This window comes from Heteronotia binoei, chromosome 4 (genome assembly GCF_032191835.1).
Source record: "Heteronotia binoei isolate CCM8104 ecotype False Entrance Well chromosome 4, APGP_CSIRO_Hbin_v1, whole genome shotgun sequence".
NCBI lineage: Eukaryota > Metazoa > Chordata > Lepidosauria > Squamata > Gekkonidae > Heteronotia > Heteronotia binoei.
The window spans coordinates 181,599,489-181,627,436 of record NC_083226.1 but is presented as its reverse complement, the minus strand read 5'-3'; the positions used below and the strand labels follow the sequence as shown (position 1 = coordinate 181,627,436).

Sequence of the window (27,948 nt, the reverse complement as noted above, 5' to 3'; positions counted from 1 at the left end):
GGGTTTCCCCCAGAAGCGATGTCATCGCATCACTGAAGGTACAGACCTTAGGGACCGTCTTTCCCCACATGTTCCCCAGAGAGTACCTACTTAGATCGGGATGACAAAATCTATTAATAATCCCTGGGCCGAAGGAGGCCCGATTGAAACCAACCAGAGACAGGGCCTTCTTAATTGTAGCCCCCTGCTGGTGGAACCAACTGCCCGATGAAGTGAGGGGCCTTGCGGAACCTTGGGCAGTTCCGCAGGGCCTGCAAGACCATCCTCTACCGGCTGGCATTCAATTGACTCGGCACTGGTACTTAAGAGAAGTAGAAGAAGGCCGTCGCCACCAGAATAGCACCAACTCAGTATTCTGGGTTTTTTTTGTTTTAACTGTTTTAATCATTGTATATCTATTTTTATTACCGAATGTGTAATTTTAATACTTATTAATTTAATTGTTTGTGGGATTTTATGTTGTGAGCCGCCCTGAGCCTGCTTCAGCGGGGAGGGCTGGCATCTGGTGGGAAATCAGAGAGCAGCAATGGGGGGGGGGGGGAGAGAGAGCGCGCGCCATTGCACTGATGATGTGAGTTGCCAACCTCCAGGCGGGGCCTGGAGATCTCCTGCTATCACAACTGATCTCCAGACAATAGAGGAAACGGCAGCTCTGGAGGGTGGCCATGATTTATTTATTTATTTATTTAGTGGACTTATATCCCGCCCTTCTCACCGAAGTGTCTCAGGGCGGCTCACAACACAATAATTCACATAATTCAGTTTAAAACATTTACAAGTACAGTTAAAACCACAATTGATAAAACAAGATAAAATAAAACCAGCGGTCTATAAAAGCATTTTGTTCCATCCTAGATGTTCTCCTCTTCAGTTAGGTGTTGTAGGCCTGCCGGAAGAGGGCTGTCTTACAGGCCCTGCGGAACTGCCCTAGGTCCCGCAGGGCCCGCACCTCTTCCGGCAGCTGGTTCCACCAATAAGGTGCCGCTGTTGAGAAGGCCCGATCCCTGGTGGATTTTAGACGGGCCTCCTTTGGCCCGGGGACTACCAACAGGTTTTGTGAACCCGAGCGTAGTATTCTCTGGGGAACGTGTGGGGAGAGACGGTCCCTAAGGTAGGCAGGTCCTAGGCCATATAGGGCTTTAAAGGTAATGACCAACACCTTGTACTGGACTCGGTAGGTAATTGGCAGCCAGTGCAGACCCTGAAGCCCCGGCCGAATGTGCTCCCATCTTGGGAGCCCTAATAACAGCCGGGCAGCAGCATTCTGCACCAACTGCAGCTTCCGGGTCCGGCACAAGGGTAGCCCCATGTAGAGGGCATTACAGTAGTCCAACCTCGAGGTGATGGCGTTGTACCCTACTGAGGCTCCTCCCCTCCCCAAACCCCGCCCTCCCTCCCTAGGCTCCGCCCCATCACATCTCTAGTGGTTTCCCAAGCCAGAGTGGACGGCCCTAAAACAACATGGGCTCAGAACAGCAACAGTTTTATTCAGAGGCGGCAGCTAGGGTTGCCAAGTCCAATTCAAGAAATATCTGGGGACTTTGGGGGTGGAGCCAGGAGACATTAGGGGTGGAGCCAAGATCAAGGCTGTGACAAGCATCATTGATCTCCAAAGGGAGTTCTGGCCATCACATTTAAAGGGACGGCATACCTTTTCAATGCCCTCATTCCATAGGAAATAATGAAGGATACGGGCACCTTCTTTTGGGGCTCATAGAATTGGACCCCCTGGTCCAATCTTTTTGAAACTTGGGGGATATTTTGGGGAGAGGCACTAGATGCTATACTGAAACTTTGGTGCATCTACCTCAAAAAACAGCCCTCCCCCAGAGCCCCAGATACCCGCGGATCAATTCTCCATGCTTTTCTATGGGAATAAATCTCCATAGGGAATAACAGAGTTCCCAGCAGACATTTCCCTCCCCTCCCCCCGCTTTCTGACGACCCTGAAGCAGGGGGAGGGCCTCCAAACTGGGGGATCCCCTGCCCCCACCTGGGGATTGGCAACCCTAGCGGCAGCAGAAGCTAAAACCCCATTTTGATAAAACATTTCATACTCAATTAAGAGCAGGTAGTTCTCAGAAAACACCAATTTAAGCAGTTGGGAGGCTGTGCCAATCGAGTCCATTAAAACGCAGTCTATTTTAAATTACTGTGGTTTAAACGCAGGGAAGAGGGATTTCAAAGAGAGACGGAGAGTTCAAGCGGGCTCCCTTTAGCGAAGCCTCCGCCAGGCAGACATCGCAGGAACTCACTGGCCGGCCAGCATTCCTTGGAAGGGGGTGACAACAACTACACTCCTCAAAGAGCAAAGTCAGAGTCCAGGGACACTTTTAGGACCCTGGAAGATGCCACTGGGCTCTAATGTTGTGCTATTACTTCACGCTGACACGTCTGCCCACCTGGAATACTCTTCAAAGGTCAGAACGCTGAAAGGTTAAAGCGCGTGGGGCTCTCGAGCTTGCAGAAAAGTCGACTGAGGGGGTGACATGAACGAGGTTGACAAGATACTGATAGAGCAGGTAGAGAAAGAAGGACTTTTCTCCCTTTCTCAGAATACGAGAACTGACTCTTGAGTATTCAAGGACGTCACATGGAGACAGCATTGCCATCTCTGGGTTGGAAAATTCCTAGAGACAAGAGGCTTGGGGAGGGCCAGGGCTTTTTTGTAGCAGGAACTCCTTTGCATATTAGGCCACACCCCCTGATGTAGCCAATCCCCCTGGAGCTTACAGTAGGCCCTGTACTAGAACTCCTTTGCATATTAGGCCACACCCCCTGATGTAGCCAATCCTCCTGGAGCTTACAGTAGGCCCAGTACTAGAACTTCTTTGCATATTAGGCCACACCCCCTGATGTAGCCAATCCTCCAGGAGCTTACAGTAGGCCCTGTACTAGAACTCCTTTGCATATTAGGCCACACCCCCTGATGCAGCCAATCCTCCTGGAGCTTACAGCAGGCCCTGTAAGAAGAGCCCTGTCAGTTGTCATTCCAGGTAATTACAGTAGTCTAATCTTGAGGTGACCGTCGCATGGATCACTGTTGCGAGGTCCCGACGCTCTAGGAAAGGGGCCAACTGCCTTGCCCGCCTCAGATGGAAGAACGCTGACTTGGCAGTGGCTGCTATCTGGGCCTCCATTGATAATGAAGGCTCCAGTAGAACACCCAGGCTCTTCACCTGGTGCGCTGCTTTCAATGGCGCACCGTCGAAGACCGGGAGAGGTACTTCCTTCCCCAGAGCGCTGCGACCCACGCAAAGGACCTCTGTCTTCGTCGGATTCAACTTCAGCCCACTCAGTCTAAGCCACGTTGCAACAGCCTGCAATGCCTGATCCAGATTCCCTGGGGCGGAGTCAGGTCGGCCGTCCATTAGCAGATAGAGCTGGCTGTCATCTGCATATTGATGGCAGCCCAGCCCAAACCTCCGGGCAATCTGGGCAAGGGGGCGCATATAGATGATAAATAACATCGGGGAGAGAACTGCTCCCTGGGGCACCCCACAGTCTAGTGTGCGCCTCTGGGACCGCTCGCTCCCGATCGCCACCCTTTGTCCCCGACCCTTGAGGAAGGAGGAAAGCCATTGCAAGGCCAATCCCCTAGCCCCTATGTCGGCGAGGCGGCGGGTCAGTAGCTGATGGTCGACTGTATCAAATGCTGCCGACAGGTCTAACAGCATCAGCACCGCGACGCCACCTCGATCCAGTTGCCGCTGGAGGTCATCTACCAAGGCGACCAGCACCGTCTCCGTCCCATGGCCTGGCCGGAAACCAGACTGGCACGGGTCTAGGACGGAAGCGTCATCCAGAAACCTCTGCAGCTGCAACGCCATTGCCCTCTCAATAATTTTACCTAAAAACGGTAAATTAGACACCGGTCGGTAGTTTGCCAATTCAGCCGGGTCTGCTGTACATTTTTTCAAGAGGGGGCGGACCAAGGCCTCTTTCAGAGGTGTTGGAAAACGCCCCTCTTGGAGGGATCTATTTATGATGTCCCATAAAGGACATCTAAGGTCCCTCTGGCAAGATTTAACCAGCCAAGAGGGGCAAGGGTCCAAATCACACGTTGTTGGGCGAGCAGCAGAGAGAATTCCGTCGACTTCCTCCAAGCTGAGTGGGTCGAAGTGGCCCAACACTAAGCTCGAAGACAGGCACGGAGCCTCAAGTCCACATACTGTATCCAATGTGATAGGCAGGTCTTGGCGGAGCGACGAGATTTTATCTGCAAAGTATTTCACAAATCCCTCACAGCCTATCTCTAATTCTCTAACGTTTGATTTGCCTTGTGGCAATGTAGTAAGATCTCCAATTATTCTAAATAACTGTACCGGGCACGAATTTGCAGATGCAATCTTAGTTGCAAAGTAATCCTTCTTTGCAGCCTTGACTGCCATCTCATAAGTCCTCATAAACGTTCTATAGGATGTTCTCGTCGCTTCGTCCCGAGTATGCGTCCACTGTCTCTCTAGTCGTCTGAGCCCTTGTTTCAGCTGGCGTAACTCCAAGGTGTACCATGGGGCCAGCCTCACACGAGGACGCCGAGGGCGCCGAGGTGCAATTTCATTGATAGCCCTGGATAGCCGGCCTTGCCAGGCCTCCACCAGGTCATCAAGGGAATTGCCAGAGGGCCAGGGATCCCTCAGAGCCATTTGGAACCGTTCTGGGTCCATCAGGCTCCGGGGGCGAGTCAAAATAGGCTCTCCGCCCATACAGGGTTGGGGCGGTGTCTCCATACGGGCCTTGAGGGCTAGGTGATCCGACCATGGAACCGCTTCTACCGCGATATCGTTCACCAAAATCCCAGACGCAAAGATCAGGTCTAATATGTGCCCGGCCTGATGCGTGGGAGTCGTGACAAATTGAGAGAGTCCCAGTGTCGCCATGGAAGACACTAGGTCCATCGCCTGAGTGGAGGCCGTGTCGTCAGCATGGACGTTGAAGTCACCCAAGACCATAAGCCCTGGGTACTCCAACGCCCAGCCCGCCACTGCCTCCACTAGTGATGGTAAGGCGCTAGCTGGTGCGTTAGGCGGACGGTACACCAGCCAGATCGCCAACGTCCCTCCAACATCCCACGCCAGACCGGCACATTCGATGCCATCAATCTTTGGGGCTGGGAGAGCCTGGAAGGAGTAACCCTACCGTATGAACAACGCCACCCCTCCACCCCGCCCGTTATTCCGTGATTGGTGAAAGACCGAGTAACCCAGGGGGGGTCATCTGAGAGAGAGCTACCGTCTCCCCGTCCCACACCCAGGTCTCGGTCACACAAGCCGAAGCAGGAACTCCCTAAGCGTCGAGGTCTTATTATTTATGGACCTGGCATTGCATAACACCAATGACGGAGACAAGCATTTCCTCTTGGCCCCACTACCTGCCACCGTTGGGATGGGAAGTAGACTGGAAGGTGGCCGAGCCCCATTTTGTCTCTGTCTCCTTCCCTTATATTTCTGTCTATTCCCACCGTCATACCTTCCCCTCCCCAGGAGCACTGGAATCCCTTGGCCAAGCATCTGCACCTGCCCGGAATGAGCCCACCAGTATCACCCCCCCTCACGTTGTCTCCACCTGCCGATTCGGTTCACCCCCCCCCCACCAACTCCTCCAATTCCCAACTGTTGGACTCACTACTTATGTCTAGAATTAATTAATTTAATTTAATAACCCATCCCAATCCACCCTCCAATCAATTAGTCAAAATTTAATAAATTCATTCGTTCTTAGCATTATTGGCTAGAGCGTCTGGGAAAAACCATACCGTTTTTCCCGGAAATGCCTAGAGCGGCCGTGAGCACCGTCGCCAGCGCGATGACGTCACTTCCGGGCGACGTCATTGCAGAGCGCTCGCACAAAAGTCCCCCGCTGGAGAAAGCTGGGGACTTGGCAACCCTAAATGTGCCTGATGTTTAAAAGGCCGTAAAGTAGGCACAACCTGGGCCTCAAGGGGGAGGGCCTTCCAAAGTGCCACCACTGAGAAAGCCCTGCCTCTTGTGCAGGCGGGGGCACGGAGAGCATGACTTTGGAAGAGGATCTTAACTGCATGTTTGGACAGTGGAACAGACAGTTGTGTGTTTGAGCACTTCTACACTCTTTGTATAATGCACTTTCAATCCACTTACAATGCACTTTAGTGATTGTTCAAGTGTCCGGCGTGACTGCCTGCAGATTTAAACTTCGGTTTCTATACCGGACATAAAGCGGTCCAATATTGAACTGACCAGAGCAACAGGGACACAAAAGCAAAGAAAACAAGAGTGTGTGTGTGTGGGGGGGGGGAACCACAGTGAAATCCAGATGCAGCTTGAATTGAAGTGATTATCCATGCTGATGGAAAGCAATTCCAAGATCAGCTTAGATCAAGACGCTTACTGGCACCCACCCAAGGCATGCTATACATTATTTGAACTTTAAAAGACGGAGCTTTAAAAGACAGAGCATCATTTGAACTTTAAAAGACAGAGCTTTAAAAGACAGAGCATCATTTGAACTTTAAAAGACGGAGCTTTAAAAGACCATCATCTGAACTTTAAAAGACGGAGCTTTAAAAGACAGAGCATCATTTGAACTTTAAAAGACAGAGCTTTAAAAGACAGAGCATCATTTGAACTTTAAAAGACGGAGCTTTAAAAGACAGAGCATCATTTGAACTTTAAAAGACGGAGCTTTAAAAGACAGAGCATCATTTGAACTTTAAAAGACGGAGCTTTAAAAGACAGAGCATCATTTGAACTTTAAAAGACGGAGCTTTAAAAGGCAGAGCATCATCTGAACTTTAAAAGACGGAGCTTTAAAAGACAGACCATCATCTGAACTTTAAAAGACGGAGCTTTAAAAGACAGAGCATCATTTGAACTTTAAAAGACGGAGCTTTAAAAGACAGAGCATCATCTGAACTTTAAAAGACGGAGCTTTAAAAGACAGACCATCATCTGAACTTTAAAAGACGGAGCTTTAAAAGACAGAGCATCATTTGAACTTTAAAAGACGGAGCTTTAAAAGACAGAGCATCATTTGAACTTTAAAAGACGGAGCTTTAAAAGACAGAGCAACATTTGAACTTTAAAAGACGGAGCTTTAAAAGACAGAGCATCATTTGAACTTTAAAAGACGGAGCTTTAGAAGACAGAGCATCATTTGAACTTTAAAAGACGGAGCTTTAAAAGACAGAGCAACATTTGAACTTTAAAAGACAGAGCTTTAAAAGACAGAGCATCATTTGAACTTTAAAAGACGGAGCTTTAAAAGACAGAGCATCATTTGAACTTTAAAAGACGGAGCTTTAAAAGACAGAGCATCATTTGAACTTTAAAAGACAGAGCTTTAAAAGACAGAGCATCATTTGAACTTTAAAAGACGGAGCTTTAAAAGACAGACCATCATTTGAACTTTAAAAGACGGAGCTTTAAAAGACAGAGCATCATTTGAACTTTAAAAGACGGAGCTTTAAAAGACAGAGCATCATTTGAACTTTAAAAGACGGAGCTTTAAAAGACAGACCATCATTTGAACTTTAAAAGACGGAGCTTTAAAAGACAGAGCATCATTTGAATTTTAAAAGACGGAGCGTTAAAAGAAAGAGCATCATTTGAATTTTAAAAGATGGAGCTTTAAAAGACAGCATTATTTGAACTTTAGAAGACACAGTGATGGCCAGAGGTCCAGGAATTGCGGTATGCAGAAATTCTGTGCCGCTCAGGGCGCCGCCTTTGGGGGCCCACCCGCCCCGATCCAAAGAGCTTACCTTGGGCATCTTGCGGAGGTTGGGAGACAGCTTCAGGCAGGTGACGTGGCCACGGTCATCGCCAATGATGACGACGGGATAGATGGCGTTGAACTGGATGTGGGTGATTTTGTTCTTCTTCTTGGCGACCACGGCCTGGCTGCAGATGGGCTCGTACTTGTTGACGCTCAGGTCGAACACGTGGGCCTGGCAAAGGAAAAGGAAGCAGCAGACTCGTTACGTGAGGAAGGTAGCAGAGGGAACAATGTGCGGGAACGCTCAAAAGACAGACTCCAAAGCGTCTGAGGGAACCGAAGAAGACTGAAGAAGAAGCAGAAAACTGCAGATTAATACCCTGCCCTTCTCTCTGAATCAGAGACAGAGTGGCTCACAATCTCCTATATCTTCTCCTCCCACAACAGACACTCTGTGAGGTGGGTGGGGCTGAGAGAGCTCTCCCAGAAGCTGATCTTTCAAGGATAACTCCTGCAATAGCTCTGGCTGACCCAAGGACCTTCCAGCAGCTGCAAGTGGAGGAGTGGGGAATCAAACCCGGTTCTCCCAAATAAGAGTCCACGCACTTAACCACTACACCAAACTGGCTCTCACAGAAGCTGCCCTTTCAAGGACAGTGTGAGGGCTATGGCTGACCCAAGGCCATCCCAGCAGCTGCGAGTGGAGGAGTGGGGGATCAAATCCGGTTCTCCCAGATAAGAGTCCGCGCACTTCACCACTACACCAAACTGGCTCTGGTGTTGTTCAGGTGGTTTTCAACAGACTGGCACACACCAGCTGGCATCAGAGTGCCAGGTCCTGTGGGGACCCATTGTGGTAAGCTTTCTTGGGAGGAAAGAGACTCTCAGTGGTGCTTTCTGACACTGAACTGTGATGCCCAAGTACTGGGACAGAACAGGAACAAGGATGAGAGATTGACCGACTGGAGCCTGCCTTTGGAATCCTGGGTGGTGGGCTGGGCTGCCAAATGGCTTCCACGAAAGGCAGGTGACAGAGCCAACCACACAGAGGAAGATCAAGAGCAGGAGGAAATGGGGCAGTTTAAAAGTAAGAAGAAGAAGATATTGGATTTATATCCTGCCCTCCACTCCGAAGAGTCTCAGGGTGGCTCACAATCTCCTTTCCCTTCCTCCCCCACAACAGACACCCTGTGAGGTAGATGAAGATATTGGATTTATATCCTGCCCTCCACTCCGAAGAGTCTCAGAGCGGCTCACAATCTCCTTTACCTTCCTCCCCCACAACAGACACCCTGTGAGGTGGATGAAGATATTGGATTTATATCCCGCCCTCCACTCTGAAGAGTCTCAGAGCAGCTCACAATCTCCTTTCCCTTCCTCCCCCACAACAGACACCCTGTGAGGTGGATGAAGATATTGGATTTATATCCCGCCCTCCACTCCAAAGAGTCTCAGAGCGGCTCACAATCTCCTTTCCCTTCCTCCCCCACAACAGACACCCTGTGAGGTGGATGAAGATATTGGATTTATATCCCGCCCTCCACTCCAAAGAGTCTCAGAGCGGCTCACAATTTCCTTTCCCTTCCTCCCCCACAACAGACACCCTGTGAGGTGGGTGGGGCTGGAGAGGGCTTTCACAGCAGCTGCCCTTTCAAGTACAACCTCTGCCAGAGCTATGGCTGATCCAAGGCCATTCCAACAGATGCAAGTGGAGGAGTGGGGAATCAAACCCGGTTCTCCCAGATAAGAGTCCGTACACTTAACCACTACACCAAACTGGCTAAGTACACTGGGAAACAGGAGTGTGAGACAATAAAACCAACATTGTGGTGGCAGCTGCCACTAAGAACATCAGAAGAGCCCTGCTGGGTCAGACCAAGTGATCCATTTCAGTCCAACACCCTGCCTCACACAGTGGCCAACCAGCTCCTCTGGAGGGCCAACAACAGGAAAGAGAGACTGAGGCCTTCCCCTGAGAAGAACATCCTAAGAGCCCTGCTGGATCAGACCAGTGAGGGTCCACCTAGTCCAGCCTCCTGTCTCACACTTTGGCCAACCAGTTCCTCTGGAGAGCCGACAACAGGAAAGAGAGGCTGAGGCTTTCCCCTGAGAAGAACATCCTAAAAGCCTTGTTGGAACAGACCAGTGGTCCATGTAGTCCAGCCTCCTGTCTCAGACCGTGGCCAACCAGTTCCTCTGGAGGGCCAACAACAGGGCAGAGAGGCTGAGGCCTTCATAAGAACATCAGAAGAGCCCTGCTGGATCAGACCAGTGAGGGACCTCGGCAGGGTATAATGCCATACAATCCACTTTCCAAAGCAGCCTTTTCCTCTGAGGAATAAATGTTTTTGAATGGATAAATACTAAATGAACAAGCAATCCATGTACTCCGGAGATCAGCTTTCCTTTTGGAGGCCTCCAGCTCCCACCTGGAGCCTGGCAACCTCTACCCCTGCAACCCAAAGTGAGGGGCACCGAAAGCCACATCCTCCCCCGTTCTGCTCTCTGCCATTTCATGAACCTCTCCTTCGTTACCCACAATGCAATTGGGTGATGGCTCTCTCCATCACCGAAGAGCACATTTCCCCTCACCAACATAAAATAAGAGAAAGAGCCCTTGGCTTGGCCAGAAAGCCCCCTCTCGCCCGATTCTACCACCTGAGGACAAGGACGTCGCTACGCCAAGGTCAGCTTGGGCACCAACACGCAGCTAAGAAAAGGCACAAGTTTAAAAATAACCTGAAACCTCCTTTAGCGTCGCAGACTCTTAATTGCCAAAAGTGTAATATAATCAGCCAATCGGGTTTCTAAGTCGAGATCCATGCAGGGATTCATGCTCACCACCAAGGTATACAGTGATTCAGGGCTGCGATAAGACAATCAAGAGAAATTGCAGCATTAATTAATTGCTGGGCGGGGTGGGGGGGTGAGGACACTGCTAATGGGCTCCCCGCCAGAGGAAGAAAGCAGGTTGGGTCTTTGCGAAGTGCCACCAAGTGACTTCCAACTTACGGTGACCCCATGAATTAACAACCTCCAAAGCCTCCTAGAAGATGGTGTGGAATTGTTTTCTGTGGCCCCGGAAGGTCAGATCAGAACCAGTGGGCTGAAATTAAATCAGAAGAGTTTCTGGCTCAACATGAGGAAGAACTTCCTGACCGTTAGAGCGGTTCCTCAGTGGAACAGGCTTCCTTGGGAGGTGGTGGGTTCTCCTTCCTTGGAGGTTTTTCAACAGAGGCTAGATGGCCATCTGACAGCAATGAAGATCCTGTGAATTTAGGTAGAGGAATTTGTGAGTTTCCTGTATTGTGCAGGGGGTTGGACTAGATGGCCCTGGAAGTCCCTTCCAACTCTTCTATGATGCTAAAAGGCTTCCTCCTCGAGAGGTGGTGGGCTCTCCTTCCTTGGAGGTGTTTAAACAGAGGCTAGATGGCCATCTGACAGGAATGAGGATCTGGTGAATTTAGGGGGAGGTATTTGTGAGTTGCCTGCCTTGTGCAGGGGGTTGGACTAGATGACCCTGGAGGTCCCTTCCAACTATCATTCTATGAATTAGAGCAGTTCCTCAGTGGAACAGGCTTTCTTGGGAGGTGGTGGGCTCTCCTTCCTTGGAGGTTTTTCAACAGGGGCTAGATGGCCATTTGACAGCCATGAAGATCCTGTGAATTTAGGGGGAGGTGTTTGTGAGTTTCCTGCATTGTGCAGGGGGTTGGACTAGATGACCCTGGAGGTCCCTTCCAACTCTATGATTCTATGATCTTTAATGGCTTTGCTCAGGTCTTGCAAAAGGAGGGTCGTGGCTTCCTCCATCCAGTTTGGTGTAGAGCCAGTTTGGTGCAGTAGTGGTTAAGAGCGGTGGACTCTAATCTGGAGGTCCGGGTTTGATTCCCCACTCCTCTTCCACATGCAGCTGCTGGGTAACCTTTGATCAGTCCCAGTTCTCTCAGAGCTGTTCTCTCAAGAGCAGTTCTCTCAGAGCTCTCTCAGCCCCACCTCCCAGGGTGCCTGTTGTGGGGGGGAGGGAAGGAAGGAGAGCCACTCTGAGACTCAAAGTGAAGGGTATAAATCCAATCCCCCCCTCTCCTCCTGTTGAGTTCTCCTCTTTTCTTGCTGCCTTCAACATCTCCTAGCATTACTGTCTTTTCCAGTGACTCTTGTCTCCTCATGATGTGGCCAATGCACAATAGCCTCAGTTAAGTCATTTTAGCTTCTAGGGCAGCGGTGGGGGACTTTTTTTCTGCCAAGGGCCATTTGGATATTTATAACATCATTTACGGGTCATACAAAAGGAAGAAGGAAGGAAGGAAGGAACAGGAAAGGAAAGAAAGGGAGAGAAAGAAATGGGGGAAGAAAGGAAAATGAAATGGAGGGAAGAAAGGGTAATAAAGGAAAACAAAGAAATGGGGGAAGAGAAAGAAAGGGAAATAAAGAAATGAGGGAAAGAAAGGGAAATGAAGAAATGGGAATAAAGGGGGACAAAGGGAAATAAAGAAATGGGGGAAGAAAAAAAGAGAAATAAAGAAATGACGGAAAGAAAGGGAAATAAAGAAATGCAGTTATCCTGGCCAGCCAGCTGGGCCCTGGGGAGAGTGCTGCACGGTGCAGCTGGGCCACCGATCTTTGCCGGCCAGCCGGGCCCCAGGGAGGCCACCACATAGCTCGGTTCAGCCCAGCAATCCACGAGGGCCAGACCAAGTGATCTCAAGAGCTGTAAACGGCCCTCGGGCCTGACGTTCCCCACCCCTGTTCTAGGGAGAGTGAAATCCCAGTGGACCAAATACAGCATTTCACAAATGTGCACGCACACACCCACACAGGACTTTTCTTTTGAAAAAGGCCCAGCAGGAACTCATTTGCATATTAGGCCACAACCCCTGGCATCACCATTGTTCCACACAGGGCTTTTTGGGTAGCAAAAGCCCAGCAGGAACTCCTTTGCATATTAGGCCACACCCCTGGCACCAAGTCAGCCAGAACAGGGTTCCTGTGCCTTCCTGCTAAAAAAAAAAAAGCCCTTCAGACATTCCTACGGTTGCCAAGTCCAATTCAAGAACTATCTGGGGACTTTGGGGGTGGAGCCGGGAGAATTTGGGGGTGGAGCCAGGAGCACAGGGTGTGACAAGCATCATTGAACTCCGAAGGCAGTTCCGGCCATCACACTGAAAAGGACCGTGCTCCTTTGAAACGCCTTCCTGCCACTGGAAATAGTGAATGACAGGGGGACCTTTGGGGGCTCCTAGAATTGGTCCAATCTTTTTGAAACTTGGAGGGTGTTTTGAGGAGAGGCACTGGATGCTATTCTGAAAACATGGTGCCTCTCTGCTTCAAAAAGCAGGCCCCCAGTTCTCCCAGATAAGAGTCCAAGCACTTAGCCATGACACGGAAGTGTGGGAAAGGCACCAAACCGGCTCTCTCGGGGACTTAAAGGGCCCTGAGCCGCTTAAATCCCTGCTTTCTCCTCTTCACCTCGTGAGCATGCCCAAACATTTTAGGAAGGTGTAAGAGAAAGAAGCCTTCTTTCACTCCCATTCAGATTCCAGGGCCATATTTTAGCAGCACCACTGGACAGCATGGACATTTAGAATCAAACACACACACACACACACCCCCCCGAGAGTCCTGGGAGACCCGGCTCAATCCCCGCTCTGCCACAGAAGCACAGCAGGAGAGGCCTTGGTCCAGCCACTCTTTCTCAGCTCGGCCTACCTTACAGGATTGTTGTGTGGATTAAACTTGGCGGGGGGGGGGGCTTGCATACCACCCTGGGCTCCTCGAAAGAACAGCAAGGCAAAAGAGCAGAGCAGATTTCTGACAGCTTTTACTTGAGAGTCCAAAGAGGGGATGGGTTGTAACTGGGTCAAGAAAGCGGCGCAGATGGAAAGGATGCCTAATCCTTCCTCCCAGGAATTTCTCATCATTTAAAATCACTCTCACTGCCAAAGCTGCTCTCTCCCCCTCGCTCTCTCTCTCTGTGTCCCACTTTTTTATCTCTCCCAGCCCTGGGGGGCTGCCTCATCCCCATTTGATATTTGCTCAAGCGGGATGAAACAGAACCTTCATGGAACATGAACACGCATGGAGCTGCCTTCTACTGAATCAGACCCTTGGCCCAGCAAGTTCTGTATTGTCTACTCAGACTGGCAGCCGCTTTCCAGGGTCACAGGCAGAGAGAAGGTCTTTCCCATCGTCTCCTGCATGGTCTTTTTAACTGGAGATGCCGGGGATTGAACCTGGGACCTTCTGCATGCGAAGCAGATGCTCTAGTGATGAGCCACTGAGGTCTTTCCCATCTCCTCCTGCCTGGTCCTTCTAACTGCAGATGCTGGGGATTGAACCTGGGACCTTCTGCATGCCAAGCAGATGCTCTGTCACTGAGCCACAGGCCCCATTCATGGCTCTCCAGGGTCTCAAGCTGAGGTTTTTCACACCTATTGGCCTGGACCCTTTTTAGTTGGAGATGCCAGGGATTGAACCTGGGACCTTCTGCATGCGAAGCAGATTCTCTAGTGATGAGCCCCTGAGGTCTTTCCCATCACCTCCTCCCTGGCCCTTTCAACTGGAGATGCCGGGGATTGAACCTGGGACCTTCTGCATGCCGAGAAGAGGCTTTACTTCTCAGCCCTCAGCACAGAAGGGAAGGATTCACCTCCTTCTCATCACTACCGCTTTGGGGGAAGGGGGAGGGGGTGAAGCTGATTTGACCTTTAAAAAAACCCCAGTTTTGGCTCTCCCTTTTTCTTGTCCACACTGGGCTTGGCAGAGTCCAGAACAGGGGTGAGGGGATGAGCCGGAGGGAGGGAGGGAGAGGAGCTTCCAAGCTGTTGAGGCTGGCAAGTTGGCTTCAGGGCAAGGTTTGTATTTGCAGGCAGCAGCTGCTGCCGCATGGCCCTGACAGGTGGATGCTCTTCCAAGGGAGGAGCACACAGAGGTCAGGGATGCGGGAGGAGTCACCGAGACATGCTGGGGTAGCAGGAGAAGCCGTCAGCTTGCAATGGAATAATGTAGTGTCCTCTTGGCCACCCCCCCCCACCCCCGTGCGCTTCGATGCCCCCTCTTTTACGGGAGTTGTTCCTCTTTCACCATTTTGGAATGTCTTTTTAAGGAGAAAAAGAAGATATTGGATTTATATCTCACCCTCCACTCCGAAGAGTCTCAGAACGGCTCACAATCTCCTTTACCTTCCTCCCCCACAACAGACACCCTGTGAGGTGGGTGGGGCTGGAGAGGGCTCTCACAGCAGCTGCCCTTTCAAGGACAACCTCTGCCAGAGCTACGGCTGACCCAAGGCCATTCCAGCAGCTGCAAGTGGAGGAGTGGGGAATCAAACCCGGTTCTCCCAAATAAGAGTCCTCACACTTAACTACTACACCAAACTGGCTTAACCACTACACCAAACTTGATGGAGTAGAAGGCAGCTTGGCTCAGTGGCAGATAGGGTTGTCAATCCTCAGAGGCAGGGGGGGAAAAGGCATTTAAAAGGTGTGTGGTCCCTTTAAATGGGATGGCCAGAACGCCCTTTGGAGTTCCGTTATGCTTGTCACAACCGTGCTCCTGGCACAAACCCCCAAAGTCTCCCGGCTCCACTCCCAACGTCCCCAGATATTTCTTGAATTGGATTTGGCAGCCTTACTACAGACTATGACTGCTAAGCCTCCAGGTGGGAGCTGGAGATCTCCTGGGATCACAACTGAACTCCTGCGATGTTGCCTCCTGGCACTAATATTCGGAGGCTGACTGCCTCGGAACGTGGAGGTTCCCTTTTGTCGCCAGGGCTAGCAGCCACTGAGAAGAGCCATCCTCCGTGACTCTCTCTAACCATTTATTAAAGCTGTTTATTCCTGGGGCCATCACAAGCATCCTCCGGCAGCAAATCCCGCGTTGGAATCATTCTCTGTGTGCATTTGCAAAGAAACAAACTGGCCTCTGCTCTTTCTAAAACGCGGCAGCCACGCCAAAGCCAAATGCTGGGGATGCAAGCTGGAGAATCTTGGAGGGGAGCAGAAGGTCAATGATAATCGTGTCCCTGAACTTTTCGGCCAGAAGCTCCAATGTCTGTAAACTTCCCAAGATAAAAGCTCGGCTTGGACTGATTAATTGGGTTTCTGGAAATAACAGCCTTGTTACATTTCTCCTGGCAGGAAAGCTGCTACAGAAGAAGAAGAAGAAGAAGAAGAAGAAGAAGAAGAAGAAGAAGAAGAAGAAGAAGAAGAAGAAGAAGAAGAAGAAGAAGAAGAAGAAGAAGAAGAAGAAGAAGAAGAAGAAGAAGAAGAAGAAGAAGAAGAAGAAGAAGAAGAAGAAGAAGAAGAAGAAGAAGAAGAAGAAGGAGGTATTGGATTTATATCCCGCCCTCCACTCCGAAGAGTCTCAGAGCGGCTCACAATCTCCTTTCCCTTCCTCCCCCACAACAGACACCCTGTGAGCTGGGTGGGGCTGAGAGGGCTCTCACAGCAGCTGCCCTTTCAAGGACAACCTCTGCCAGAGATATGGCTGACCCAAGGCCATGCCAGCAGGTGCAAGTGGAGGAGTGGGGAATCAAACCCGGTTCTCCCAGATAAGAGTCCGCACACTTAACCACTACACCAACTAGCTCTCCTACACTACACGCTTAACCACTATAACAAACTGACTGGCGGACCTAGTTAGCCATGGGTGATGGGAGAACGCTGGGGTGTTCCAAAGCAAGGGCAAAATGCTGCCTTCCGGATGTCCTCCGAAATTGCTTCAGAGAAGCTACAGAAGTAGAGGTCGCAGGTCCGACTCAAGAAATATCTGGGGACTTTGGGGGTGGAGCCAGGAGACTTTGGGGGTGGAGCCAGGAGACATTTGGGTGGACCCAGGAGGCTTTGGGGGTGGGACCAGGAGACTTTCGGGGTGGAGCCAGGAGACATTGGGGTGGAGCCAGGAGAGTTTGGGGTGGAGCCAGGAGACTTTGGGGGTGGAGCCAGGAGAGTTTGGGGGTGGGGCCAGGATACTTTTGGGTGGGGCCAGGAGACATTGGGGTGGAGCCAAGATCAAGGCTGTGACAAGCACAACTGAACTCAGAAGGGAGTTCTGGCCATCACATTTAAAGGGACTGCACACCTTAGAAATGCTTTCGCTTCGCTAGCAATAATGGCGCATGGGGGCACCTTCTTTTGGGGCTCATTGAATTGGACCCCCTGCTACGATCTTTACGAAACTCAGAGCGATGGTTGAGGAGAAGCACCAAACGCAACGCTAAAAATGCAATGCTAACATCACCCGAGATACCCACAGATTGATTCACCGTTATACCTTACGGGAACCGGTCTCCATAGGGTATAACAGAATGCCTACAGGGCTGGATGAAATCCTGCGGAGGCCCCTATGCAGTCAAAATCTCAGAGGCCCCCTCGCAAATTATCCCAGGGTTCGAGTGGCCGCCCCGCTGCAGCCTGCAGGCATCTTATCAAAAGCCCCTTTGACAAAAGCCCCTTCGAGAGGCAGAGAGAGGCAAACATGGCGATGACACCGGCACTAGGCAAGTCGAGCAAAGAGCGGCTCAGCTGCAGGCTGGGAGGGCTACAAGCAGCAGGAGGAACAGCGGAGAAGCCTGCCCGGAGGGCCTAAAGCTATAGGGGCCCATAGGCCAGTGCCTACTAGACCGAATTGTTAATCCAGCCCTGAGTGCCCAGTAGATATTTCCCTCCCCCCCACTTTCTGATAACACCGAAGGCCTCCAACCAGGGGGATACCCTGCCCTCACCTGGGGGGCAACCCTATGCAGAAGACTAGATAGACCACTGGCCTGATCCAGCAGGACTCTCCTTATGTTCTTTTGAAGGCCTCAGCCACTCTGCCCTGTTGTTGGCCCTGCAGAGGAACTGGTTGGCTACTTTGTGAGACAGGAGGCTGGACTAGATGGACCCTCCCTGGTCTGACCCAGCAGGGCTCTTCTGATGTTCTTCTCAGGGGAAGGCCTCAGCCTCTCTGCCCTGTTGTTGGTCCTCCAGAGGAACTGGTTGGCCACTGTGCGAGATGGGATGCTGGACTAGATGGACCCTCCGTCTGACCCAGCAGGGCTCTTCTGATGTTCTTCTCAGGGGAAGGCCTCAGCCTCTCTGCCCTGTTGTTGGTCCTCCAGAGGAACTGGTTGGCCACTGTGCGAGATGGGATGCTGGACTAGATGGACCCTCCGTCTGACCCAGCAGGGCTCTTCTGATGTTCTTCTCAGGGGAAGGCCTTGGCCTCTCTGCCCTGTTGTTGGCCCTCCAGAGGAACTGGTTGGCCACTGTGTGAGACAGGATGCTAAACGAGATGGACCCTCCCTGGTCTGACTCAGCAGGGCTCTTCTGATGTTCTTCTCAGGGGAAGGCCTCGGCCTCTCTGCCCTGTTGTTGGACGTCCAGAGGAACTGGTTGGCTGCTGTGTGAGACAGGAGACTGGACTAGATGGACCCTCACTGGTCTGATCCAGCCAGGCTCTTCTGATGCTCTTCTCAGGGGAAGGCCTCAGCCTCTCTGCCCTGTTGTTGGCCCTCCAGAGGAACTGGTTGGCCACTGTGTGAGACAGGAGGCTGGACTGGATGAACCCTCACTGGTCTGATCCAGAAGGGCTCTTCTAATGTTCTTATGAAGGCCTCGGCCTCTCTGCCCTGTTGCTGGCCCTCCAGAGGAACTGGCTGGTCAATGTATGAGGCAGGAGGCAGGACTAGATGGACCCTCACTGGTCTGATCCAGCAGGGCTCTTCTGATGATCTTAAGTCAGAAGCAACTTGACAGCAACACACACACACACACATACACACAGAGAAACAAGGCATCCGAGAAGTTCCATAACACAATCATTGACCAGAACATTTGTATGTAAGGAAGCAGAAGACAGACAAGTCAACAGACTTCCTCTGAACACCAGCGGAATCCAGGGCAAGTCAGACGTAAAGCTGAGAATTGATAACGTGGCAGCGCTGGATTGGATCAATACAGCAAAGGTGAGGGATGATTTAATACAGAGGTGCCCTTTCTTTCCTGACATGAATTGTGCCGCACGGCTTCTGCTTGTCCTCATGATGGATCCTTCCCCCGGCTCGTCTCCCTTGCTGGAGCAGAAGGTTGTGCTCTCTGACAAAGCCCATTAGGACCCAGAGCTCACGAGCCCTTCAGAACAGGGGGGATACTTTTAGCAACAGCTTAGGAAAAGGGTGTCAAACTCATTTGCTATGAGGGCCGGATCTGACGTAAATGAGGCCTTGCTGGGCCGAGCCATGTTGGACTGGGCTGGGCCGTGTGTGTTCCTATTTAAGATTAGGTAGCAGAGATGTAAACTTTACAAAGGCCACAGACAAACACAATTAAAGATTTTTTTAAAAAAAAAACTTAAAACATAGAATCATAGAGTTGGAAGGGACCTCCAGGGTCATCTAGTCCAACCCCCTGCATAATGCAGGAAATTCACAAACACCTCCTCCTAAATTCACAGGGTCTTCATTGCTGTCAGATGGCCATCTAGCCTCTGTTGAAAAACCTCCAAGGAAGGAGAGCCCACAACCTCCCAAAGAAGCCTGTTCGACTGAGGAACCGCTCTAAACTCACAAACACCTCCCCCTAAATTCACAGGATCCTCATTGCTGTCAGATGGCCATCTAGCCTCTGTTGAAAAACCTCCAAGGAAGGAGAGCCCACCCCCTCCCAAGGAGGAAGCCTATTCCACTGAGGAAGCAATAAGAAGAAGAAGAAAAACTGCAGATTTATACCCCGCCCTTCTCTCTGAATCAGAGACTCCGAGTGGCTTACAATCTCCTATATCTTCTCCCCCCACAACAGACACCCTGTGAGGTGGGTGGGGCTGAGAGGGCTCTCACAGCAGCTGCCCTTTCCAGGACAACCTCTGCCAGAGCTATGGCTGACCCAAGGCCATTCCAGCAGCTGCAAGCGGAGGAGTGGGGAATCAATCCCGGTTCTTCCAGATAAGAGTCCACACACTTAACCACTCCTTGAAAGGGCAGCTGTTGTAAGAGCTCTCAGCTCCACCTACCTCCCCCTTTCTCCATTTCTTATGTGATTTTGGGCGGTGGGTGGCTTGCTGGCCTTTTGACTGGCGGGGGGGCAGGGGCGGCCCAGGAGAGCCCCAGGTGAGCGAGGCCTTGCTGGATGTCTAGCCAGTCCAAGCAGGCCTCGCTCACCCGGGGCTCTCCTTTGTTGCCTTGGGTTGCTTCTGCCTGGGGGATATGCTAATGAGTTATGCTAATGAGCTCCACCACCTATTTTCCTACAAAACGACCCCTGCAGAAGACGCCTTTTCTATCTGCACAGGGCGTTGCCAGATTCTGGGTTTGGGAAATTTGGAGAGTTTGGGGGTGGGGTCTGGGGAGAGGGGATTTGGGGAGAGAAGGGACAGAGTCCACCCTCCCAAACAACTGTTTTCTCCAGGGGAACCAATCTCAGTTGTCCGGAGATCAACTGTAAGAGTGGGTTATCTCTTGGCTCCACCTGGAGGTTGGCAACCCGATTTGCACTAGGGTTGCTACGTCCAATTCAAGAAATATCTGGGAACTCTGGGAGTAGAGCCAGGAGCAAAATTGTGACAAGCATAACTGAAGTCCAAAGGGAATTCTGACCATCACATTTCAAGGGACCGCACACCTTTTAAAGGCCTTCCCTCCATTGCAAATAATGAAGGATAGGGGCACCTTCTTTGGGGGCTCATAGAATTGGACCCCCTGGTCCAATCCTTTTTGAAACTTGGAGGGTATTTTGGAGAGAGGCACTGGATGCTATCCTGAAAATTTGGTGCCTCTATCTCTAAAAACAGCCCCCCCAAAGAGCTTCAAGTACCTGCAGATCAATTCTGCATTATGCCCCTATGGGAATCGGTCTCCATAGGAAATCATGGAGTGCCCAACAGACATTCCCCCCCCCCAAAAAAAAACTTTCTGATGACCCTGAAATAGGGGGAGGGCCTCCAACCCGGGGGATCCCCTGACCCCACCTGGGGATTGGCAACCCGAATTTGCATGCCGCCTCGCTTCGCATGATTCAGAGAGGTTGAAAGGCGCTCACTAAATATTTGCAATAAAAGTTAAACCGTTTGGCCCGAAGCTTATTCGGTGCCGAAGAAAGATTTGCGAGCCGACAGCCGAAGTGGAAGATCTGCAGCGCAGGATTCTGACGGGAGCAGGAAAAACCACTACAAAGATTCACCCCGGGAAGCCAATTTCTGCGAAATTTGTTATACAAAAGAGTCGCTCCGTGCGCTTGTGTTGTTCTACGGCGGAGAAAAGGGCAACCCCGCCTCTTATGATTGACAGCAGGCAGCACCCTGAGCACTGGTAGACTTCCAGAAGGTCGATGCTGAGCTGACAGTCTTTCATATCTAGAAAGGTTGCAGCCGCTTAAGTGATGAGGAATTAAAGGCCCCGGGAGCGGCCATCCGAGACACAGCCGCCCCGCTCGGAAAACCACTGTCTGGCTGAGATTCATCCGGTGGTCCTTCACCAGGATGGGGATGGCACTACCAACACCCACACAGCACAGGAGAGGCGGCTGAGAGGTGAGATGATCACCATCGTCGTGAAGGGCTGTCATCTAGAGGATGGTGTGGAATTGTTTTCTGTGGCCCCGGAAGGTAGGACCAGAACCAATGGGTTGAAATTAAATCAAAAGAGTTTCCGGCTCAACATTGGGAAGAACTTCCTGACCATTAAGAGAGGTTCCTCAGTGGAACAGGCTTCCTCCTTGGGAGGTGGTGGGCTCTCCTTCCTTGTAGGGCGATGAAGATGGTGAGGGGTCTGGAGACCAAGTCCTATAGAGAAAGGTTGAAGGAGCTGGGGATGTTTAGCCTGGAGAGGAGGAGGCTGAGAGGTGATATGATCCCCATCTTCAAGTACTTGAAGGGCTGTCATCTAGAGGATGGTGTGGAATTGTTTTCTGTGGCCCTGGAAGGTAGGACCAGAACCAATGGGTTGAAATTAAATCAAAAGAGTTTCCGGCTCAACATTAGGAAGAACTTCCTGACCATTAAGAGAGGTTCCTCAGAGGAACAGGCTTCCTCCTTAGGAGGTGGTGGGCTCTCCTTCCTTGTAGGGCGATGAAGATGGTGAGGGGTCTGGAGACCAAGTCCTATAGAGAAAGGTTGAAGGAGCTGGGGATGTTTAGCCTGGAGAGGAGGAGGCTGAGAGGTGATATGATCCCCATCTTCAAGGACTTCAATGGCTGTCCTTTAGAGGATGGTGTGGAATTGTTTTCTGTGGCCCCAGAAGGTAGGACCAGAACCAACGGGTTGAAATTAAATCAAAAGAGTTTCTGGCTCAACATCAGGAAGAACTTCCTGACCGTTAGACCGGTTCCTCAGTGGAACAAGCTTCTTCCTTGGGAGGTGGTGAGCTCTCCTTCCTTGGAGGTTTTTAAACAGAGGCAAGATGGCCATCGTCAAGAGCCCCACGGCGCAGAATGGTAAAGCTGCAGTACTGCAGTCGGAGCCCTCTGAGTTCGATCCCAGTGGAAGCTGGGTTCAGGTAGCAGGCTCCAGGTTGACTCAGCCTTCCATTCTTCCGAGGTCGGTAAAAGGAGTACCCAGCTTGCTGGGGGGAAAGCGTAGATGACTGGGGAAGGCAATGGCAAACGACCCCATAAAAAGTCTGATGTGAAAACATTGTGATGCGACGTCACCCCAGAGTCGGAAACGACTGGTGCTTGCACAAGGGACTACCTTTATCCTTAAGAGCCCTGTAATGCAGAGTGGTACAGCTGCAGTACTGCAGTCCAAGCTCTGCTCACGACCTGAGTTTGATCCCAGAAGAAGCTGGTTCAGGTAGCCAGATCCAGGTCGACTCAGCCTTCCATCCTTCCGAGGTCGGTAAGATGAGTCCCCAGCTTGCTGGGGGGAAAGCGGAGATGACTGGGGAAGGCAATGGCAAACCACCTCGTAAAAAGTCTGCCGTGAAAACGTTGTGAAAGCAACGTCACCCCAGAGTCGGAAATGACTGGTGCTTGCACAGGGGACTACCTTTACCTTTAGATGGCCATCTGACCACAATGAGGATCCTGTGAATTTAGGGGGAGGTATTTGTGAGTTTCCTGCATTGTGCAGGGGGTTGGACTAGATGGCCCTGGAGGTCCCTTCCAACTTTATGATTCTAGGACTCCCAGCACCAAAGGCTTGGCGGGTAACACATTCTGCCTCTTTGCTCATTGCAATGCCTTGGTTCTCTCTAACTGGTAGGGTTCCCAGGTCCAACTCAATACATCTGGGGATTTTGAGGGTGGAGCCAGGAGACTTTGGAGCTGGGAGCAAAGTTGTGACAAGCACAAATGAACTCCCTATATGGCCTAGGACCTGCCTACCTTAGGGACCGTCTCTTCGCATATGTCCCCCAGAGATCTAGCTCTCGAAATCTGCTGGTAATCGCCGGGCCAAAGGAGGCCCGGTTGAAGTCAACAGGGACAGGGCCTTCTCAATCACAGCCCCTTGCTGGTGGAACCAGTTACCGGAAGAGGTCAGGGCCCTGCGGGATATCGGACAGTTCCGCAGGGCCTGTAAGACAGTCCTCTTCCGGTTGGCTTATAACTGACCAGCACCGAAACACCGAAATACTGAAGGAAGTCTATAGATAGCACACGGATATGGATACTGATGTTTTAACTATGTAATTTATTATTGTATTTTAATTCTGAATTTTATTGTTAGAACTTTTATGCTGTGAGCCGCCCTGAGCCCGCTTCGGTGGGGTAGGGCAGGATATAAATAAAATAAAATAAAATAAAAAAACAAAGGGAGTTTTGGCCATCACGTTTGAAGGAACCGCACACCTTTTAAATGCCTTCCCTCCATTGGAAGTAATGAAAGATAGGGGCACCTTCTTTCGGGGCTCATAAAATTGGACCCCCCGGCCCAATCTTTTTGAAACTTGGAGGGTGTTTTGAGGAGAGGCACCGGATGTGACGCTGCAGATTTGGTGTTTCTACCTCAAAAAACAGCTCCCCCGGAGTCCCTGATACCCACAAATCGACTGTCCATTATACCTGACTCCCGTTTTTAAAAATGTCTTCTCGGCTTTGCAAAGCGGCAGACAAATCATGGAGCCTTCGGTATCTCATCGGGGAAGCAGGACTTGTGGTCGCTGTAATGCCCCATCTTTCAGAAGGATCGCCAAGAGCCTGAGGGTCAAACTTGACCCTGCAGAGGGAGGCTAGGGATGGGTAGCTTAGGTTTATCATTCTTGCCTCAGGTTCTTAGGGTTGCCAGGTATCCTTGGCAACTGGCAGGTGGGGGGATAGCTTCAGTTTGAGAAACTCATGGAGCTCTGGGAGTGGAGTAGTGTTGCCAACTCCAACTCAGAAAATGCCTGGAGACTTTGTGGGTGGAGCCTTCCTTATGGTCCAGCTCTCACAGCCGTACATTACTACTGGGAATACCATCGCTTTGACTGTACAGACTTTTGTTGGCAGGGTGATGTCTCTACTTTTTATTCTACTGCCCAGGTTCACCATAGCTGTCCTCCCAAGGAGCAAACGTCTTTTAATTTCATGGCTCCAGTCACCATCTGCAGTGATCTTGGATCCCAGAAATGTGAAGTCTGTCACTACTTGATCAGTTCCGCAGGGCCTGCAAGACCACCCTTTTTAAATTAGCTTTTATGAATAACTGAATTATACCGACAACGAAGAAAATCCGCCATCAGTACTAACTAGAAGAGCGTCAAGGATAGTGTTATAATATGTTTTAGTTAATTGTTTTAACAGGTTTTTAAGGTTAATTAATGTTTAATTTAATGTTTCTAATGTAACTGTTTTATTGTTTGGTGCACCATTGGTCATCGTATTGTTAGCCGCCCTGAGCCTGCTTCGGCAGGGGAGGGCGGGGTACAAATAAAAATTTATTATTATTATTATTATTATTACTTCCATGTCTTCCCCTTCGATTTGCCAAGGTGTGATGGGGCCAGATGCCAGGATCTTAGTTTTTTTGATGTTGAGTTTCAAGCCTACTTTTGCGCTCTCCTTTTTCACCCTCAACAAGAGGTTCTTTAGGTCCTCCTCACTTTCTGCCATTAGAGTGGTGTCATCTGCGTATCTGAGGTTGTTGATGTTTTTCCCGGCAATCTTAATTCCGGCTTCTGCTTCATCCAGGCCAGCATTCCACATGATGTACTCTGCATGTAAATTAAATAAGCAGGTTGACAATGTACATCCTTGTTGAACTTTTGCTATTCTAAACCAATCAGTTGTTCCATATCCCGTTCTGACAGTTGCTTCTTGACCCTTATACAGGTTTCTCAGGAGACATGTGAGGTGGTCTGGTACTCCCATCTTTTTAAGGACTTGCCACAGTTTGCTGTGATCCACACAATCAAAGGCTTTAGCATAGTCAATGAAGCAGAAATAGACGTTTTTCTGATACTCCCGTGCTTTCTCCATAATCCATCGAATGTTGGCAATTTGATCTCAAGTTCCTCTAACTCTCCGAAACCCAGCTTGAACTTCTGGTAGTTTACGATCTACGTACTGCTGAAGCCTAGCTTGTAGGAACTTTAACTTGACCTTGCTGGCATGTGAAATGGGTGCAACGGTGCCATAGTTTGAACATTCCTTGGCATTACCCTTCTTTGGGATCGGGATATAAACTTGTCAACTGTTCTGGTTACCTTTTGACTTCCCACTTTGGCATTCCAGTCCCCTGTGATGAGGAGGACATCTCTTTTTTTGGTGTTAATTCTAGAAGGTGTTGTAGATCTTCATAGAATTGGTCCACTTCAGTCTCTTCTGCATCAGAGGTTCAGGCATAGACTTGGATTACCGTGATATTGAATGGTTTGCCTTGGATATTTGACTGGATATTAGGGAAACCTTTTTCACAGTCAGAGTTGTCCAACAGTGGAATCAGCTCCCTATGGGGGTGGTGATTTCCCCCTTCACTGGCAATCTTTAAACAGCAGAAGGTGGTTTTTAAATGTACTAGACAGGTAAATAATGAGAAATATTGAAACAATGAGAAAGCAGTCTCTGTTTGCTCTTTGGGAGAGGACAAAAATACAAATGCATTAGACAGAAGCAGCAAAAACAGAAAACCTTAATGAATTAGACAAAGAAGCAGCTGTTTCACAACAGTGCAATTTAGGGGTGAGGGGAGAAGACGGGGTCTGTACTGGCAAGAAAAACTTCCCTAACACTTGAATATAGAATAGTTCATTCAGAATGCCAGTCAGACTACGAATACATTTCCTGCTCCATAAAGGAGGCTTAGTCGTAACGCTAGATCTAAATTCGTTTAAATGAATAACATTAAAATTCCAGTAGCGAACGTTGATGGGTTCCATCAGCCTTTTCGGAAGCACAGATTAAAGATGGCAAAACATGCACACGCCAAAGAACCAGCCTGAAGGAAACTTGTTCCGTAAACTCCCGGGTTGTTTCTGAGTTTAGCATTTTAAGGGAGCGACTGCGCAGCCGCTGGAACAAAGACAACGTGAAAGAAATGAGCACGCAGATGAAAGGTTCTACCCAGAATAAAACTTGGTTGCTCTTAAAAGGTGTTCCTGTATTTAGACTTTGTTCTGTGTAGATCAAAATGGGTAATTGTGCGAGTCTGTCTTTAGCGAAACAAAAGAGCAAGACTCCAGGAGCAAGAGCCTTTAAAGACTTAACAAATTTGGGGCAGGGTGGGAGGCAAACCCCTCCTGGCCTTCTGATTAATGGGAAGAGCAAGCGGCTTGTTCCATCTTGCAGCTGCTAGTCAATGAAGAAGAAGACCACAGATTTATACCCCGCCATTCTCTCTGAATCAGAGTCTCAGAGCAGCTCACCATCTCCTTTATCTCCTTCCCCCACAACAGACACCCTGTGAGGTAGGTGGGGTTGAGAGGGCTCTCCCAGCAGCTGCCCTTTCAAGGACAACTCCGTCAGAGCTAAGGCTGACCCAAGGCCATCCCAGCAGCTGCAAGTGGAGGAGTGGGGAATCAAACCACGCACTTAACCACTACACCAAACTTGGTCTCTTGGCCACAGATTTTGTTAAGTATTTCATACAATCACAGAGTTGGAAGGGACCTCCAGAGTCATCTAGTCCTAGGAAACTCACAAAGACCTCCCCCTAAATTCACAGGATCTGCATTGCTGTCAGATGGCCATCTAGCCTCTGTTTAAAAACCTCCAAGGAAGGAGAGCCCACCACCTCCCAAGGAGGAAGCCTGTTCCACTGAGGAACCGCTCTAAACTCACAAGCACCTCCCCCTAAATTCACAGGATCTGCATTGCTGTCAGATGGCCATCTAGCCTCTGTTTAAAAACCTCCAAGGAAGGAGAGCCCATCACCTCCAAAGGAGGAAGCCTGTTCCACTGAGGAACCACTCTAAACTCACAAGCACCTCCCCCTAAATTCACAGGATCTGCATTGCTGTCAGATGGCCATCTAGCCTCTGTTTTAAAACCTCCATGGAAGGAGAGCCCACCACCTCCCAAGGAGGAAGCCTGTTCCACTGAGGAATCGCTCTAACAGTCAGGAAGTTCTTCCTAATGTTGAGCTGGAAACTCTTTTGATTTAATTTCAACCCATTGGTTCTGGTCCAACCTTCTGCGGCCCCAGAAAACAATTCCACACCATCCTCTCTAGGACAGCCCTTCAAGTCCTTGAAGATGGTGATCCTATCACCTCTCAGCTGCCTCCTCTCCAGGGTAAACATCCCCAGCTCCTGCAACCTTTCCTCAAAGGACTTGGTCTCCAGACCCCTCGCCATCTTCATCGCCCTCCAAGGAAGGAGAGCCCACCACCTCCCAAGGAAGAAGCCTGTTCCACTGAGGAATCGCTCTAACGGTCAGGAAGTTCTTCCTAATGTTCATTTATTTTATTTATTTATTTATTCCGGGATTTATATCCCACCCTTCCCACGAGTGGCTCAGGGCGGCTTACAACAAACAATAAAACAATAAAATCGGAACAACGTAATTACATTTAAAATCAAGCATTTAAAAACCTAAAAACCTTTAAAAAATTTAGCATTAAAACTATACAGTAATCACAGAGATCTAGAAAGCTACATTTATCCAGCCAGGCGTAGGCTAACCGGATGAGGGTCGTCTTACAGGCCCTGCGGAACTGAGTAAGATCCCGCAGGGCCCTCACCTCTTCCGGTAGCTGGTTCCACCACATAGGGGCCATTGTAGAAAAGGCCCTGTCTCTAGTTGTCTTGAGACGTACTTCCTGGGGCCCGGGGATGTTGAGAAGATTTTGAGTCCCAGACCTCAGTACTCTCTGGGGAACGTGTGGGGAGAGACGGTCCCTCAGGTAGGCAGGTCCCAGGCCATA

The 27,948-nt window shown here is 50.2% G+C and overlaps 1 protein-coding gene across 1 annotated transcript in view; it reads right to left on the bottom strand.

The window, feature by feature from the left end:
- Window positions 1-27,948, bottom strand: part of DNAI1 (dynein axonemal intermediate chain 1) — a 310,319-nt gene that overhangs the window by 75,119 nt on the left and 207,252 nt on the right. Inside the window, exon 19 of the mRNA XM_060236614.1 lies at window positions 7,739-7,924. Coding sequence (XP_060092597.1) covers window positions 7,739-7,924 — 186 coding nt within the window. The remainder of the gene's footprint in view (window positions 1-7,738; window positions 7,925-27,948) is intronic.